The sequence below is a fragment of the Impatiens glandulifera genome, chromosome 2, assembly GCF_907164915.1.
Source record: "Impatiens glandulifera chromosome 2, dImpGla2.1, whole genome shotgun sequence".
Lineage (NCBI taxonomy): Eukaryota > Viridiplantae > Streptophyta > Magnoliopsida > Ericales > Balsaminaceae > Impatiens > Impatiens glandulifera.
Genome location: NC_061863.1, coordinates 48,776,754 through 48,792,930, shown reverse-complemented (window position 1 = coordinate 48,792,930; position 16,177 = coordinate 48,776,754). Strand labels below are relative to the sequence as shown.

The 16,177-nt window shown below is 33.8% G+C and overlaps 2 protein-coding genes across 2 annotated transcripts; one reads left to right on the top strand and one right to left on the bottom strand.

Annotated features, from left to right (window-relative positions):
* The first annotated feature begins 12,850 nt into the window (after positions 1-12,850).
* On the top strand, positions 12,851-13,483 carry LOC124924804 (secreted RxLR effector protein 161-like). The gene has a single exon (XM_047464795.1). It carries the CDS (start codon positions 12,851-12,853, stop codon positions 13,481-13,483), a length of 633 nt encoding a protein of 210 aa, XP_047320751.1.
* A 1,355-nt stretch (positions 13,484-14,838) lies between these two features.
* Positions 14,839-15,336, bottom strand: LOC124924803 (secreted RxLR effector protein 161-like). Its single transcript, XM_047464794.1, has one exon. It carries the CDS (start codon positions 15,334-15,336, stop codon positions 14,839-14,841), a length of 498 nt encoding a protein of 165 aa, XP_047320750.1.
* Positions 15,337-16,177: the final 841 nt, after the last annotated feature.

The window sequence follows — 16,177 nt, the reverse complement described above, 5'->3', positions numbered from 1 at the left end:
ATTTATTATTATTTATGCATTTTTAAAATATTTCTAAATAAAATAAAAATAACATTAATAAGTATATTGATTATTAATCAACTTACCAATATTATTTTGTATTTTATTTTATACTTTAACATCCAATATATTTATAGATAATAATAGATTAATTTTTTTCAAACTTTAATTATTAATATATTTTGGTCAATTAATTTTTATCTTTCCCAAAATACCTAATAAATAATGATAATAATTCCTTTTATCTATTATTCACCTTAATTATTTATTTGTAACACTAGGATTTTTAAAATAATCCTTCAATTAATTATTTTAGGATTCAAATAATACGGCATTGTTCCTTAAAATAATTTCTAATTCCAGTGCTATTAACCTTTTTAAAATAATAAAATTTGGAGGAACAAAAATGAGTGTCTACAGAATGCCCCTCTTGGACAAAGTTTGAATGAAAATTTTTGGTTTTGGTAAAACGCATTTCCAAGCTTGAGTAATAGGCACTTCATTTGAATCTCCCAAATTTATTATTTTTCTTGGATTTATTTATGGAAAACAATTAAAAGATAGAGAGATAAAACATGATAATTCTCATGTTCACGACATTTCCAACCTGATGCTCGTATGATGTTTGTTGGAGAATTTGAAATGCAACGACTATCCATTTAGTTCATCTTGTCAATTATTGGTTTTGAGCTTAATTTGTCCACTTAAACTAAGGACCCTGTGTCATAACTTAATTTGTCCACTTAAACTAATGAATATCTTTGTAGCTTGTCCACTTAAGCTAAGTTATTCTCTATTTAGCTTGTCCACTTAAACTAAGAAATATCTTTTTAGTTTGTCCACTTAAACTAAGAAATGAAACTCTTGTGTTTGACTTAGTTTGTCCACTTAAACTAAGAATTACAATTTTATGGTGTTCAACTTAACTTGTCCACTTTAGTTAAGAAACGAAAATCTTACGTTTTGACTTAGTTTGTCCACTTAAACTATGAACTCTGTGTTATAACTTAATTTGTCCACTTAAACTAAGAAATATCTTTGTAGCTTGTCAACTTAAGATAAGAAATGAAACTCTTGTGTTTGACTTAGTTTGTCTACTTAAACTAAGAAATATCTTTGTAGTTTGTCCACTTAAACTAAGTTAATTCTCTATTTAGCTTGTCCACTTAAACTAAGAATTGAAACTCTTGTGTTTGACTTAGTTTGATCACTTAAACTAAGAATTAAAATTTTATGGTGTTTGACTTAACTTGTCCACTTTAGTTAAGAAACGAAAATATTACGTTTTGACTTAGTTTGTCCACTTAAACTATGAACCCTGTGTTATAACTTAATTTGTCTACTTAAATTAAGAAATATCTTTGTAGCTTGTCCACTTAAGCTAATAAATGAAACTCTTGTGTTTGACTTAATTTGTTCAGTTAAACTAAGACCCTGAAGTGTTTCTACTTTTAACCTCACTATTACTTAGTTTGCCCACCTGAACTAAGAAATATCTTTTAGCTTGTCCACTTAAGCTAAATAATTGAATCTAGCTTGTTCACTTAAACTAAGAAATTTTAAATTACTTAGCTTGTCCACTTAAGCTAAATAACTAAATACTTTTTCATTTTTATTTTAATAAAAATGCCCCTAGTATAGTGGGTTCCTTAATTTTCATCAATTGATTAGTTAACCACACTTTGAGAAACAAAATGTACACCTTCTTAACCTTCTAGGTATTTTAGCGCCTCTACGTTCTCACATTTTTGGTGACGTTGGATCAAAACATTTTCAAGAATCGGTTCAGTACATTATCTCTTTGACTACTCAGAAAGAGACCAATCGTAAGTGCATTTCTTCGACACGGAGTTTATCAATTACGAATTCAAACTCTAGTACAAACGATAGTGTCGATTTTCCTTGAAGGATCCTATAAGCTCGAACATCAATATATGAAGTTCACGTCAAGCTTAATCTTTCAACCACGTACCATGAGGTTAGATCTCGTTTCTCTTTAGGAAGTTATGTGCTTCGAACTCTAAGCCTTAAAATGTATTTACTTAGATATACTCGAGGTATATCTAATAGAATCGATACACTCTTGTTCTTGCCTTTAGCAAATCTGACAAAAGTATAGGTGAAACATTGAGTTCTTACGCATAACCTCCTTTAGAGATGAAACGCCTCTGTTGGTAACAATGGTTCCGAGTTTGGGTAGTTTGACTTTTTTCACGAGCTTTTCCAACAATGTTTCAAACGCTCCGTAAGACTTTCGAGTGAGTTCAATCAGATAGTACTCTATTCGAATTTTAAGAGTTACTTTAGCTCTTTTTGAGACAATCAAGGAAACAGTTGACCTTTCTTTATCCATACTTGTTTTCTAAATCCTCGTTTCACTTTTCATCAAAATGTCAACAATTGTCTCAATGTGACCATAATCAATTGCGTGAAAGAATTTGATCGTTTTCAATGCCCCTAATTTCGATGTTGGGTTTTGACGTTTGACCTGGTCAAGGTTAGATTTTTACCTAAGCTAAAAGTTCATCATTTTAACCATCATTTTATTTTAATAAAAAATACCCCTAGTATTGACATATGGGTTGTGTATTTATAAAAAGTTTAGGACCGGGCTCAAACAAGCTGCCTACATATCCCATAGCTAGGGGAATTCAGGTCCAACGTAGTTCATTGCAAAAGAAATGATGTTTTTTTTTTGTTTTTGACTGGTTTTTAAACAATTCCCAAATTTGATTTAATTTCAAAAAATTTTTTAAAGAGATTTTTATATGTTATATTTATTTCTTAAAAGTCAAGAAAATCATTTTTTTTGGGAAAACGTTTTTTAAACGCGTACAGTCATTTAATTATTTGATGTTGCTTATTATATAATTATATAAGAAGGTAAATGTCAATAGATCCTATGGAAGAATTACTAACAAATGATCTTATATAACAATTAAATCTTCAAATTGGAGATAATGTGAATGCTATAGAGATATTTGATGATTGAACATAATGGAGGATTGAGTTAACAAAGACAATGTTTCTTGAAGGGAGATCTGGAAGATGTAGTGGGAGTGAAGATAATTGTTTGTATAATTTTTATCTTTTAAATGTTACAATTTGAAACCATTTTTTTTAATACTATTAGTTTTTGTTATTGTGAATTTTTTTTTTATCTATTAATATTATGTTTCATATTATCTTTTGGTTTCTTATTTATAGAATAATAACTCACTCAACCTATGCATACTCATTTGAAGATCTTAATTTGTGTCACTTGTTATGTCACAAGAGTCATCTAATATACTTTTTTTTCCAGATGTTCACTTATTCTTATTTAATGTATTTTATGATATACAAGTGTGTTATTATATTTTATCATTTGTTATTATTAATGCTTAGACATGGATAGTCAAAACGAAACGATGATGCAGTTCCTCAACATTCTAATAAGAGATGGAAGAAAAAAGCTATTAGTAGAAGAATCTGGATTGACAAAGAGAAACAAGTTCTTATTGAATCATTGAAAGATATTGTGAACTTAGGAATGAAGACGAATAATGCATTTCAGTCAGGATACCTAAATAGTTTGCATGATAAGATGTTGATTACGTTTCCTGATACTAACCTATGCCTACACCACATATTGACTCAAAAATTAAGGTTTAAAAAAAATATATACTGAAGTTGATCGAATACGCACTTAAATAGGATTTGGATGGAATGATATACGCAAAAACATTTTTTGTGATGACGATGCTATTTGGGAGGCACATGCTAAGGTAAACAATGTTATATATTTTTTTCATGCTTTATAATTTTATTTTAAATAGGTTGATCCTAATGCACATGGATTGAAAGACAAGTCTCTTCCATTTTTACGAGGATTGGTGTATTATATTTAGAAAAGATCGAGCAACTAGAGAATTTGCTGAAGGACCTGTAGAAGCAATGACAACAATAGAGAATGAAGTGAGGACTAATGATATAGAGTATGAAAATGTTGTAAAAAAGCCTACATCAGGGTCAGTTCATGCAAGAACTAGTGATCTAGAAGAAGGAAGATCGGGTAAGAGAAATAAATTTAAACCTCTAATGACATGCATGAAGGAAATGAATGCCACAATGCGAGAATTCTTTACAAAGCCAACTAACAATTTGACTGCACTAGATGCTAAAACTAGTAACCAACATGATCTATCAATAAAAAAAGTGCAAGTATGTGAAATGATTTCTCGTCTTCCTCTTGATCCACTTGACAAGATAGATGCAACTATTGTAATTAAAGCCAAGGCACAATTTATTGACATATTTACATCCTTAAATGATGATGTTGACAAGTTATTATTCATCGAAATACTTTCTCGTATGGGTGGATAAGAAAAGGTAGACATATATACTACTTGCTTTTGATAGTACCTCGACAACATATTCCTTGAGTGCGTTGTTGGAGCAAGTTTTTTTCTTCCTTTACGGAGCTTTTGATAGTAAGGTAAATAACATGTTACATTTTTCCTTGCAAAAACATGTACAATTGCAGGTTTTTTGAGACCTTTAGGTCATAAATACTTTATATTTAACATGTTATCTTAATTATACTTTTTGTAATTATACTTTTGTAAATCTCATAGATCTATCTCCCGTTCCATAGCTTAACATGTTTCGAGAGACTCATGGAAATATGGAGGGACTATCGCAGGTAGGAGTGGCAAAAAAATCCGATCTGAAAGACCCGTCCGTTGATCCGGCCGATCCGTTCCAAAAAAATCCAAATCCGATGGATCGAATTCGGATATTGATTCGATCCGATATTTTTACCGGATTTTCGGATCGGATACGGATCGGGCGCAAAATAATTTCGGATACCCAAAACAAATCCGATGATTTTTAAAATTTATTAAATAATTACAAGCCCAAACAAAAATACCCAAACAAAAATCTTTCTTTTAAAAGGAAATCGGAGAAAATCCCAAAGCTATCAACATCAGCGTCGACTTGATTCCAATCAATGATCCACGTTGATAATGATGGAGAACAAGTCATCTTATAACTACCGTCATATTCCATTATCTTCTCCATATTCATCTACTTTCCGTTTTCTTGATCTTCAATAGCGATATCTATTTTTCTTCCACTTTCCTCTCATCCGATTGAGATGGTAACCGTTTATTTGGATCAGTGTTCCACCTTAAGAGGGAAATTAAGAACAACTTTCCTTCTACGAATCTTAAACGTTGTATGATCATATGCCCTAGTCTCTTCAATTGGAGAATCATACGTCCCAAGCCACAATCGACAACCACGCCATTTTGGATCTCGAATCTCCGTAGCTTACTTTTCCAAGGCCTTTGTCGAACTCCTCTGTATCGCCTCTTCCTCTGCATAACCTCTGCCTGAATCTGCTGTTGTCCGAAATGCAACCAATCAATATTATTATTCTTCAAAAAAAAATCAGAACGACGGGTATCCGACTAGCCGATCCGATCCGGTGTTTTTAGATCGAATAGTGGTCAGATACCAGATCAGATATGGATCGCAATTTAAAAAAATAGAGGCAGATATCCAATTTGAAATACTGGATCGGATATGTAAGTTTGTCCACCCCTAATCGTGGGGAGGCTCGATGTTCGATGCGTTTCAACCTTGGTTTGCGTGTCATGCATATTTTAAAATGAAACATTTAATTTTTAAAAGATTTTAAAATTACCTAAAGCGGTAAAAAATTAATTATGTAAAAATAATTAATAATTTGTTCAAATTTTAAATAATCTGGGAGGGTAAATAACAATTTAACCTGAACTCGATTTAAATTAATTAAATATAACCAATTTAAAGATTATTTATTTCAAAATCAGAGTCATCAAGAGATTTTATGAAAATTAATAAAATAATACGTGTACAAACGTATTTATACTAGAGTTTCTGAAAAAAATTGGTTTGTTATCTGTTTACGCTCGGGAAAGGGCTTTCACTCTATATCCTTTGCACCAGCCTAAGGATGGTTTTTTGAAAATTCTTCTAAAATAAATAAAGTATGGCTTTTATAAATCCAATTATAACATTCATTACTTTTAATTAGTAGTCTAGGGGTCCTAAGCAAGGATGAACTTTAAATAATTGTACAAAATTATTTAAACGGGGTGTGTACCTGTTGCGCTGATGTTCAGATTTAACAAAACCTGAAAATATTAAAGGATGTTACAATTTAAAAATAAATTACAAACGGAGCTTTATCCAAAACATTGGTTTAGAAAACATCCCGAAAATATAAAAAATACCATTTTATGACCTTTCAGGATTATTTGAAAATAGGTTTGGGTTCCAAAATTACAAAAATAATTTTGGATTTTGAAAAGTGGAAGTAAACAGACCTTAAAACTGGAGTCCTAGGGTCTGGGTTCGATTTGGCCGATCTAGGCTCGATCGGGCTCGATCAAGACCAGGGAGGCTCGGTCCCTAGTCAAGTCTACCGGTCTAGGTGCTTGGTCCTAGGGTTAGGTAGCTATCGGTCCTAATTCTAGGGTTATTGTTAATTTTACCGGTCCTAGACTAAGTGAGGGCTCGGTCATAGGGTTAAAACCATCAGTCATAGGTCTAGGGTTAGGGTCAAGTTTACTGGTTCTAGGCTAAGTGAGGGTTTAGTCTTAGGGTTGGAAACATTGGTCCTAGGTTAAGTGAGGGCTCAATCTTAGGGTTAGAAAATTTGGCCATAGGGTTAGAAAACTCGACCTTAGTCCTCATTCCTAGTTGAAGAATATCGGTCTTAGTCCTCGGTCATAGCTGAAGAACACCAGTCCTAGGTCAAAAAACTCGGTCTTGAGATTCTCGGTCCCGGGTTTTGACATGGGGTTTGTTTTCTTAGTCCCGGCTGAAGAACATGACCGAGGATCACCAGTCTTAGGTTAAAAACTCTAGGACCGAGTGTTAATGTTTTGGTCCAAAATTTCATAAGTCTATTACTTTTGATTGGGGATCATGAAATTATGATCCGTAAGCTACGCTAAGTTCATATGATCATGAAGAACAAAAACCCTAACATAAATTGTGATTTTAAAGTCCTTACAATGATCATTTTAAAACACCATTTCTAAGTCAAATTTTGGGATCTTTCAAATTAGACCATTTCAAGTCCTGATTTTTGTTTCATTAACTTTGAAATGATTAATATAGTTGATCTTAACCAAAACAAGAACATCATAACATCATTAAAACAGTTCTTAAAGATTAAATCAAAATCCAAAAATTTTCAAAAACAAGATTTGATCAAACATGATCAAAATGATGAAACAATTACTTGGAATTCATCATAACATTTTAACAAATATGTATAACAATTAATTGGATCAAAAAATCCGAACTAAAATCAAGAACACATAATTTTAAAAATTCAATTTTTAAGCTTGAATTTTAAAATTTCAGTTTGATCAAACATGATCAAAACATGATTGCAATTATTTGTAAATCATTCTAACATGTTAACAACCATGTATAACAACTAATTGAACCAAAAAAATCGGATTAAACTCAAGAACATGAGATTTAAACAAAATTAGTTTTCAAGTTTTAATTTTCAAAATTTTTTATTCAAGATGATTTGATCGATTCTCTTTCAATAGAAAGTTCATACATGATATATATAATGATTCTCAACAAAGAACTCATATAATCAAAGCTTAGAACAGATCAAATCTGATCAAAGTAGGAAAATTTGAAAAAAAATCAAAATTTCAATTACAAAACGAAATAAAGGGCTTCTGGATTTATACTAACACTTAAAGAACACTGCTGGAATGTGTTAGAGGCTATCCAGAAGCCTGGATCGAAACGGGGATCGCCGGAGGAGGTTTTGACAAAAATCAGTTCTTGACCGGAATCTTCAAAGCTTAATTCCGTGTGTAATTCGTGGTTGTTCTTCGATGATTTGGTTTACAGACCATGGGGAAATATTTATACTAAGAGAAGGTGGGTTGAGAAGGGGTAATTCAGGACGATTTTAACCTCCGACAAACTTATTCCTTAAGTTTTATCCAGCAGCGGGCAGCCTTATCCAGGGCAGGATAAAGCTGGAGGATAAGGGCGAAATGTAGGCGTCGATGAGAGGAGCACGTGGCCGAAAAATCAACGGATTTGATCGCCTATGGAGGAAGCTAAAGCTTCTGGAAGATCCCACGCCAGTGAGGTCGTGATTCCGACGAGCGCAGCATCCCAGCGAAGAAGACAGCTGAAACGACGTCGTTTCAGCTAACAATGTCCGTGTTTCGTTGGGCGATCAACGACTTGACTAACGGGGTTAGTTAGTCCCGTTAGTTGATCCGGTGTGATTGACTACGCGTTGGATCCATTGTAGAGGAGGTTTGACGCGTTTTGTGCTAGGTTGGATGAGATCTGGGCGCTCATCTGATGATCCAGAAATCTGCCACAAAGATTAAAAATAATTTCTACTGCACAAGATTATCATATTTTATTTTTATTTAAAAGGTTATTATCCCTTTTAAATTCATTTATTCACTAAAAATTTCACAAAAAATATTTCTGGAATCATAATAAAAATTTTGATTATATTTTATTTTTTGGGTATTTTTGGGAATTTCGGGGTAATTTATTTAATTGTTTTAAGTCATAAATTTAACATAATTCATGATTAAATCATAATTAAATATTTTTAACCTCTCCTTTGATCTAATTTGGGTAAAATAAGTACAATATTTTGTTCTTAAATTATTTTTGGAATTTTGAATAATTTCATTAATTAAGGTTTAAATATCACAATAATTAACCCTTAATTATGTTTTAATTCATTTTTTAAGTTATTTTGAATATAAAAATTCAAAATACTATTTTAATATTATTAAAAATAATAATATTATTTGAAATTTGAGTAAGTCAAATTTTAATGCTTACAACTTTGTTGAATCTATATAACTTTGTTATCAAGAAAGATAATATATTGTGACAATTTTATTAATTATGTGAATAGTGTGAACAGTTTGACTGTTAGTCAATTTCTTTTATCAATTAGACATACATTCTTAAATTAGGTAAAAGAAAATTATTTATTACTATAGTCATGATTTAAGATAGTGGTAAAAAAATTTTGATTCTTAAATGAGATTTAAAGAGTTTAAGAATTTTCCATGAACACTTAAGTAAAAGAATTATAGGGGAGAAGCAAAAGTTTCAATATTCAACATGAACAAATAACTACATTTGTTAACATCATTTTATAACATAACACAAGATGTATTAGTCATGGACAAAGAAGAGGTAGTGTTCAGCAAAAGATAAAGATCCAACACCATCAAGAGGTATCACATGACTTTGCATCCTCATTTATTCAAATTTCATACGCTAATGGCTTCATGGTCATTCACTTGAGTTTAGTTGTCCAAGAAACTACAACTTATGAGAGTCAAATAATGTGATTTACTCAAGCTATGGTTTTCATAAAGTCTTGTTGTTTATATGATTCTTCTTTTAGTTGGTAACTCCATGATTGAACATACGAGATGTGGTTAAGCTGCCAATCAATAAAACCCAACAAGAAAAAGAAGTATATGAGTTAGTTTTTCACAACAGCAATATATTCAAAATTCTAAACTCTTCATGTAAAAGAGGTGTATACATCATCTATCTATATTGTATTAGAATCTGAGAGACTGAAACCAAAAATGTTGAATGGAGGTTTTTAGTTAGTTGTGTTAGAACTCTCATTTATGTCTTGTCAACCTTGCATTTCATCAACAATTCAAGCTTTTAGGTGATATTAATGAAATCTTCTTCTTTGCAGGCCACAGGGATTAATTGTAAGACCACCCATTGGGTGATCAAACCCAAACTCTTCTTCTAACATAACAAGATCTGGAAAAAAAGATGCTTCAAGTATGAAATTGGGACTATGTATCGTTTCAATCTGTTTCTCCATCATATACTGCAAAGGTGCACTTTGGGTACATTGGAAGATTTTGGAGTAGAAAGAGCCAGAAGGGAACTCCATTTTTATAACAATTCAAGTTCTATCATGAAATATTTTAATTCCATTTTACATTGGACGGTGAAATAACAAAAAGGGCAAGTTGTACAATTTGAGTGAACAAAGTTTCCTATATATATATATATAATTTTTAAAATTCCAAGCTAACAAATTTGTTTTTAAAATATTATTTTACAAGGAGATGAATATCTTATAGTTATTTGGATAGTTAAACGAAATTAATATGTTTAAGCTGAAGACTAACTAATTGAGTAATGAAAAAAACAAGTTTATTGTCGAAAATTGTCAGAGGTGGTGAAATTTGATTTTCATTGAAGTTAAAAACAGTTATCTGAATGATAATTGAATGATAATTGAACATATATAAAGAAAATCTTATAAATTATTAGAGAATACATGTAAGGTAGTTTCTATTATAAAACACTTTATTAATGTAAGTGTTTTAAAAACGTTCGTCCTAAAAAACATTTTTTTCGACACTTAAAATATTAATATCTCTGGTAAAGTTTGAAATAAAATTAAATCGGAGAATTATTTAAAATTCATTTTATAACTAAAGAGTATTTAATTTTTTTTTTAAAAATAAGAAAAAAATAAATTTTTGGCGTGTAGAACAATAAGGCTTTTGGAAAAAAGATTTTTTAGGTTAGTGATACGTTAACTTTAGAAATGACATTTACTCTTAATCCTGATATATTGATGATTTTTAGAAAATATTTTATATTTATTTTATTCATTTATTTGTCAATTTTTATCCGATATAAAATATCTAGTATATACCTTAATATTAAATTTAAATATAATACTATTAAATATGATAATGGATAAAGATTTTAAGTTATTAGTATAAGAATATAAGGAAAATTAAAATTTATTATATTCATGATTAAAAATTTATAGTATTATATGTATTGAAAAAAATAAAAATATAAATTCGATATAATTAAATAAAAGAAGAAAGGATAAGGCCCACCAAAAAAATGCTAAAGAGAAGAAGGCTTTAAATTAGGCTCCGTCCGTGGCCCATGAAGAAAAGACGAAGGCAGACAAACGGCGACGTTTAGCAACTGGCACGTGAATATAAAACAAGGAAAGACGCGTGAAGATAAAAAAGGGAGGACGCGTGAAAATAAAACAAGGGAAGACGCGTGACGGGGGATCAGAGCAGCAGGGTTGTTCAGATTTGCTCAGGCAAGAACAATGATAATAATAATAGTAAAAGACAGAATGAAAGCGACACTCGATTTAACGTGATATCCAACAAAAGTGCTGACTGATCCACGGGCGGAGCCATTGAAAAATATTTCACTATAATCGTTAACACAGATTACAGATACTCAAAATAGTTCAAGAGAAAACTAACACCCAAGCCCTTTATTTATAGGGCCAAGTCAAAACATTTTTCTTGTTCACTTCCTATGTGGGACAAACACCCAAAAAGAATATTCTAGGCAAAGAAACCAACAAATCTCCACCTTGACTTTAATATTTTCCCAGATAGCCACATATACTTTAAATACCAGATGTGCCAGATCTTCGTCATGTCTCCTTGGTCAATCTCGGAGGAAGCAATAACAGCAGAATCATATATCGTAGTACCTTGTAGAAAATACAAAGTGCCCCGCTTCACACCTTTCAGAATCACACCTGAACCCTTGTAAACATGTAAGGCTCCACTTTCACCTTTGAAACTAAACCCCTTCTTGTCCAAAAGACTTAGAGATATATCAGATTCTTCGTCATGTGTGAAACATGTCTAACTTCATTTAGTGTACATAATTTTCCATCATGAGTCCTAATATTGATCGAGCCCATCCCAACCACCTTGTAGGTAAAGCTATTGGCCATAGAAATATTTTCACCATCCACCTGCTCATAGGTTGAAAACCATTCCCTCTTAGGATAAATATGGTAAGATGCTCTAGAATCCAAAACCCACACATCAGTGTAATGTGTGTGACCATCAGCAAATAAGACAATATCCTCTTCGGAGTTTGTACCATCTTCAGCAACTGCAACAGTACATGGTGCCTTCTCATGTTGACTTTGTCTTTTCTTTGGACATTCATTCTTCCAATGACCATTTTCCTTACAGTAATTGCACACATCTGTTGGTTTCGAACCCCTACTGACTGGTTTCTTGGGGAACTTCTTTTTCCCCGGTTTACCATATCCCTGATGGTTGTTTGCAACTAGCCCAACAACCAGACTATCCAAAACATTCCACTGCAGCTATGTCGCAATTCTCTACTGTGAAGGGCAGATCTAACTTCTTCTAGAGCCAATGAATCTTTACCACTAATGAAAGACTCCCTAAAGTTTTCATATGATATTGGTAAAGAAACTAACAGAATCAAGGCAACATCTTCATCATCTATCTTAATATCAATATTACGCAGATCTAATAATATTGTATTTAATTGATCTAGATGGTCTCTAAGAGGTGTACCTTCCTGCATATGCAGACTGAACAGACGTTGCTTCAAAAGCAATTTGTTGGTTAAGCTATTCTTCAGGTATAAAGTCTCCAGCTTAAACCACAAACCAGCAGCGGTTTCCTCCTCAGCCACCTCAGTAATGATATCGTCTGCCAGAGCCAAGAGCAATGTTGAGTGTGTCTTTTCTTCCAAAGACTCCATATCAGCAGGTGGTGGGACATGTGCAGGCTTCATCAAGGGACTCCATATCTACCGGAATGGTGAACTTCACAGTTGGGTTAAGCATGAAATTTCATCAAAGACAACATTCCTACTCAGAATAACCCTCCTCTCAGAAGGGGACCAGATCCTATATCCTTTCACACCATTCCCATAGCCTGCAAATGCACATTTGTCTGTAGTATTTGCACCTAAATCATCTCAGGAGAAGGAATACATGTCACATGTTCCTTATGCTAGTGCAGTGGGAAGCTTGATGTATGCTATGGTCTGCACTAGACCGGATCTTGCACATGCTGTTAGTGTTGACAATAGGTTCATGGGAGACCCTGGTAAGGAACACTGGCAAGCAGTGAAGAGGATTTTCCGCTACCTCAGGGGTACATCTGATATTGGTCTCAGTTATGGTGGTGATAGTCAATGTCTAGTATCTGGTTACTCAGATTCTGACTATGCTGGAGATGTAGACAGTAGAAGATCGATGACCGGTTATGTATTCACGCTTGGTGGTTCGGTTGTGAGTTGGAAGACTACTCTACAGCCGACAGTAACCTTGTCTACTATAGAGGCAGAATATATGGCTTTGACAGAAGCTTCTAAGGAAGGAATCTGGTTGAAAGGATTGATTAGTGACTTGGGTCTACACCACGATCAGGCTTCAGTGTACTGCGACAGTTTGAGTGCAATATGCTTAACCAAGGATCAAGTTCACCATGAAAGAACAAAACACATTGATATGAGATATCATTTTATGAGAAGTGAAAAGAGGATCAAGGTAAACAAAGTGGGGACTGCAGACAATCCAACTGATATGTTTACCAAGCCGGTTCCGCAGAGCAAGTTTCAATAGTGTTTGAACTTGCTCAATGTTAGAAATTGTTGATTGCCCTTGAAGGGGCAAGGCTTGAGGCAGAGCAGGTCACATCTGGGCATTCAGTGTAATGCATCTGTTTTGTTTATCTGGGCATTCGATATAATGCATCTGACACATCTGATATTTAAAGTACATCTGGTGCATCTGGCTATCTGGAAAATATTCAAGTCAAAGTGGAGATTTGTTGGTTTCTTTGCCTAGAATATTCTTTTTGGGTGTTTGTCCCACATAGAAAGTGAGCAAGAAAAATGTCTTGACCTGACCCTATAAATAAAGGGCTTGGGTGTTAGTTTTCTCTTGAACTATTTTGAGTATCTGTAATCCGTGTTAACGATTATAGTGGAATATTTTTCAGTGGCTCTGCCCGTGGATTAGTCAGCACTTTTGCTGGATACCACGTTAAATCGGGTGTCGTTTTCGTTCTGTCTTTTACTACTATTATTATTGTTATAACGGATGCAAGAACAATGATAATAATAATAATAGTAAAAGACAAAATGAAAACGACACCCGATTTAACGTGGTATCTAGCAAAATTGCTAACTAATTCACGGGCAGAGCCACTGAAAAATATTTCACTATAATCGTTAACACAGATTACAGATACTCAGAATAGTTCAAGAGAAAACTAACACCCAAGTCCCTTTATTTATAGGGTCAGGTCAATTACATTTTCCTTTTTACTTCTTATGTGGGACAAATACCCAAAAAAGAATATTCTAGGCAAAAAAGCCCAACAAATCTCCACCTTGACTTGAATATTTTCCCAGATAGCCAGATGCACCAGATGTACTTTAAATACCAGATGTATTACACTGAATGTCCAGATAAACAAATTACACTGAATGCCTAGATAAACAAAACAGATGCATTACACTGAATGCCTAGATAAACAAAACAGATGCATTACACTGAATGCCCAGATAAACAAAACAGATGCATTACACTGAATACCCAGATAAACAAAACAGATGCATTACACTGAATGCCCAGATAAACAAAACAGATGCATTACACTGAATGCCTAGATGTGACCTGCTCTGCCTCAGGCCTTGCGCCTTCAAGGGCAATCAACAGCTTCTAACATTGAGCAAGTTCAAACAGTGTTGAAACTTGCTCTGCGGAACCGGCTTGGTAAACATATCAGCTGGATTGTCTGCAGTCCCCACTTTGTTTACCTTGATCCTCTTCTCACTTCTTAGAAAATGGTACCTCACATCAATGTGTTTTGTTCTTTCATGGTGAACTTGATCCTTGGTTAAGCATATTGCACTCAAACTGTCGCAGTACACTGAAGCCCGATCGTGGTGTAGACCCAAGTCACTAACCAATCATTTCAACCAGATTCCCTCCTTAGCAGCTTCTGTCAAGGCCATATATTCTGCCTCTGTAGTAGACAAGGTTACTGTCGGCTGTAGAGTAGCCTTCCAACTCACAACAGAACCACCAAGCGTGAATACATAACCGATCATCGATCTTCTACTGTCTACATCTCCAACATAGTCAGAATCTGAGTAACTAGATACTAGACACTGACTATCACCACCATAACTGAGACCAATATCAGATGTACCCCTGAGGTAGCGGAAAATCCTCTTCACTTCTTGCCAGTGTTCCTTACCAGGGTCTCCCATGAACCTAATGACAACACTAACAGCATGTGCAAGATCCGGTCTAGTGCAGACCATAGCATACATTAAGCTTTCCACTGCACTAGCATAAGGAACATGTGACATGTATTCCTTCTCCTGAGATGATTTAGGTGCAAATGCTACAGACAAATGTGCATTTGAAGCACTAGGAGTATCAATGGGCTTAGCAGTAGCCATTCCAAACCTTGATAGAACTTTCTGAATATAGCCCTTCTGTGACAAGAATAACTTCTTATGATTTCTATCTCTCTAGATCTCCATTCCCAGAATTTTCTTAGCAGCACCTACATCTTTCATTTCGAATTCTATACTGAGTAGTCCCTTCAACTTTTGAATGTCAGACTTCTTCTCAACAGCTAACAACATATCATCTACATACAATACCAAATAGATGAAGGAACCATCTTTGAGCTTGTTGTAGTAGACACAATTATCATACGGACTCCTTGAATAGCCAATCTTAAACATGTAACTATCGAACCGCTTATACCACTGCCTCGGGGACTATTTCAGTCCATATAAGGACTTTTTCAACTTGCAAACATATTCCTCTTTTCCAGGTTCCTGAAAACCATCTGGCTGAGTCATGTATATCTCTTCTTCCAACTCTCCATGTAAGAAAGTTGTCTTCACGTCTAGTTGTTCGAGTTCTAGGTCCTGATGTGCAACTATAGCAAGTAGCACCCTGATGGAAGTATGTCTGACTACTGGTGAGAATATCTCATTATAGTCCACTCCCTCTTTCTGACTAAACCCTCTAGCAACTAACCTGGCTTTATACTTGACCCCCTCAGCTGGTGACAACCCTTCCTTCTTCTTGAACAACCATTTACAAGTGACAACCTTTCTCCCTGGTGGTATTCTAGCTAATTCTCAAGTCTGATTTTTTGAAGTGACGTCGTCTCATCTCCCATGGCAGCAAGCCATTGGACAGACTCAGTACTCGTAACAACTTCCTTGTAGGTGATGGCTCATGAGGATCCACTTCCTCTGTAACCTGTAAAGCATAGGCAACCAT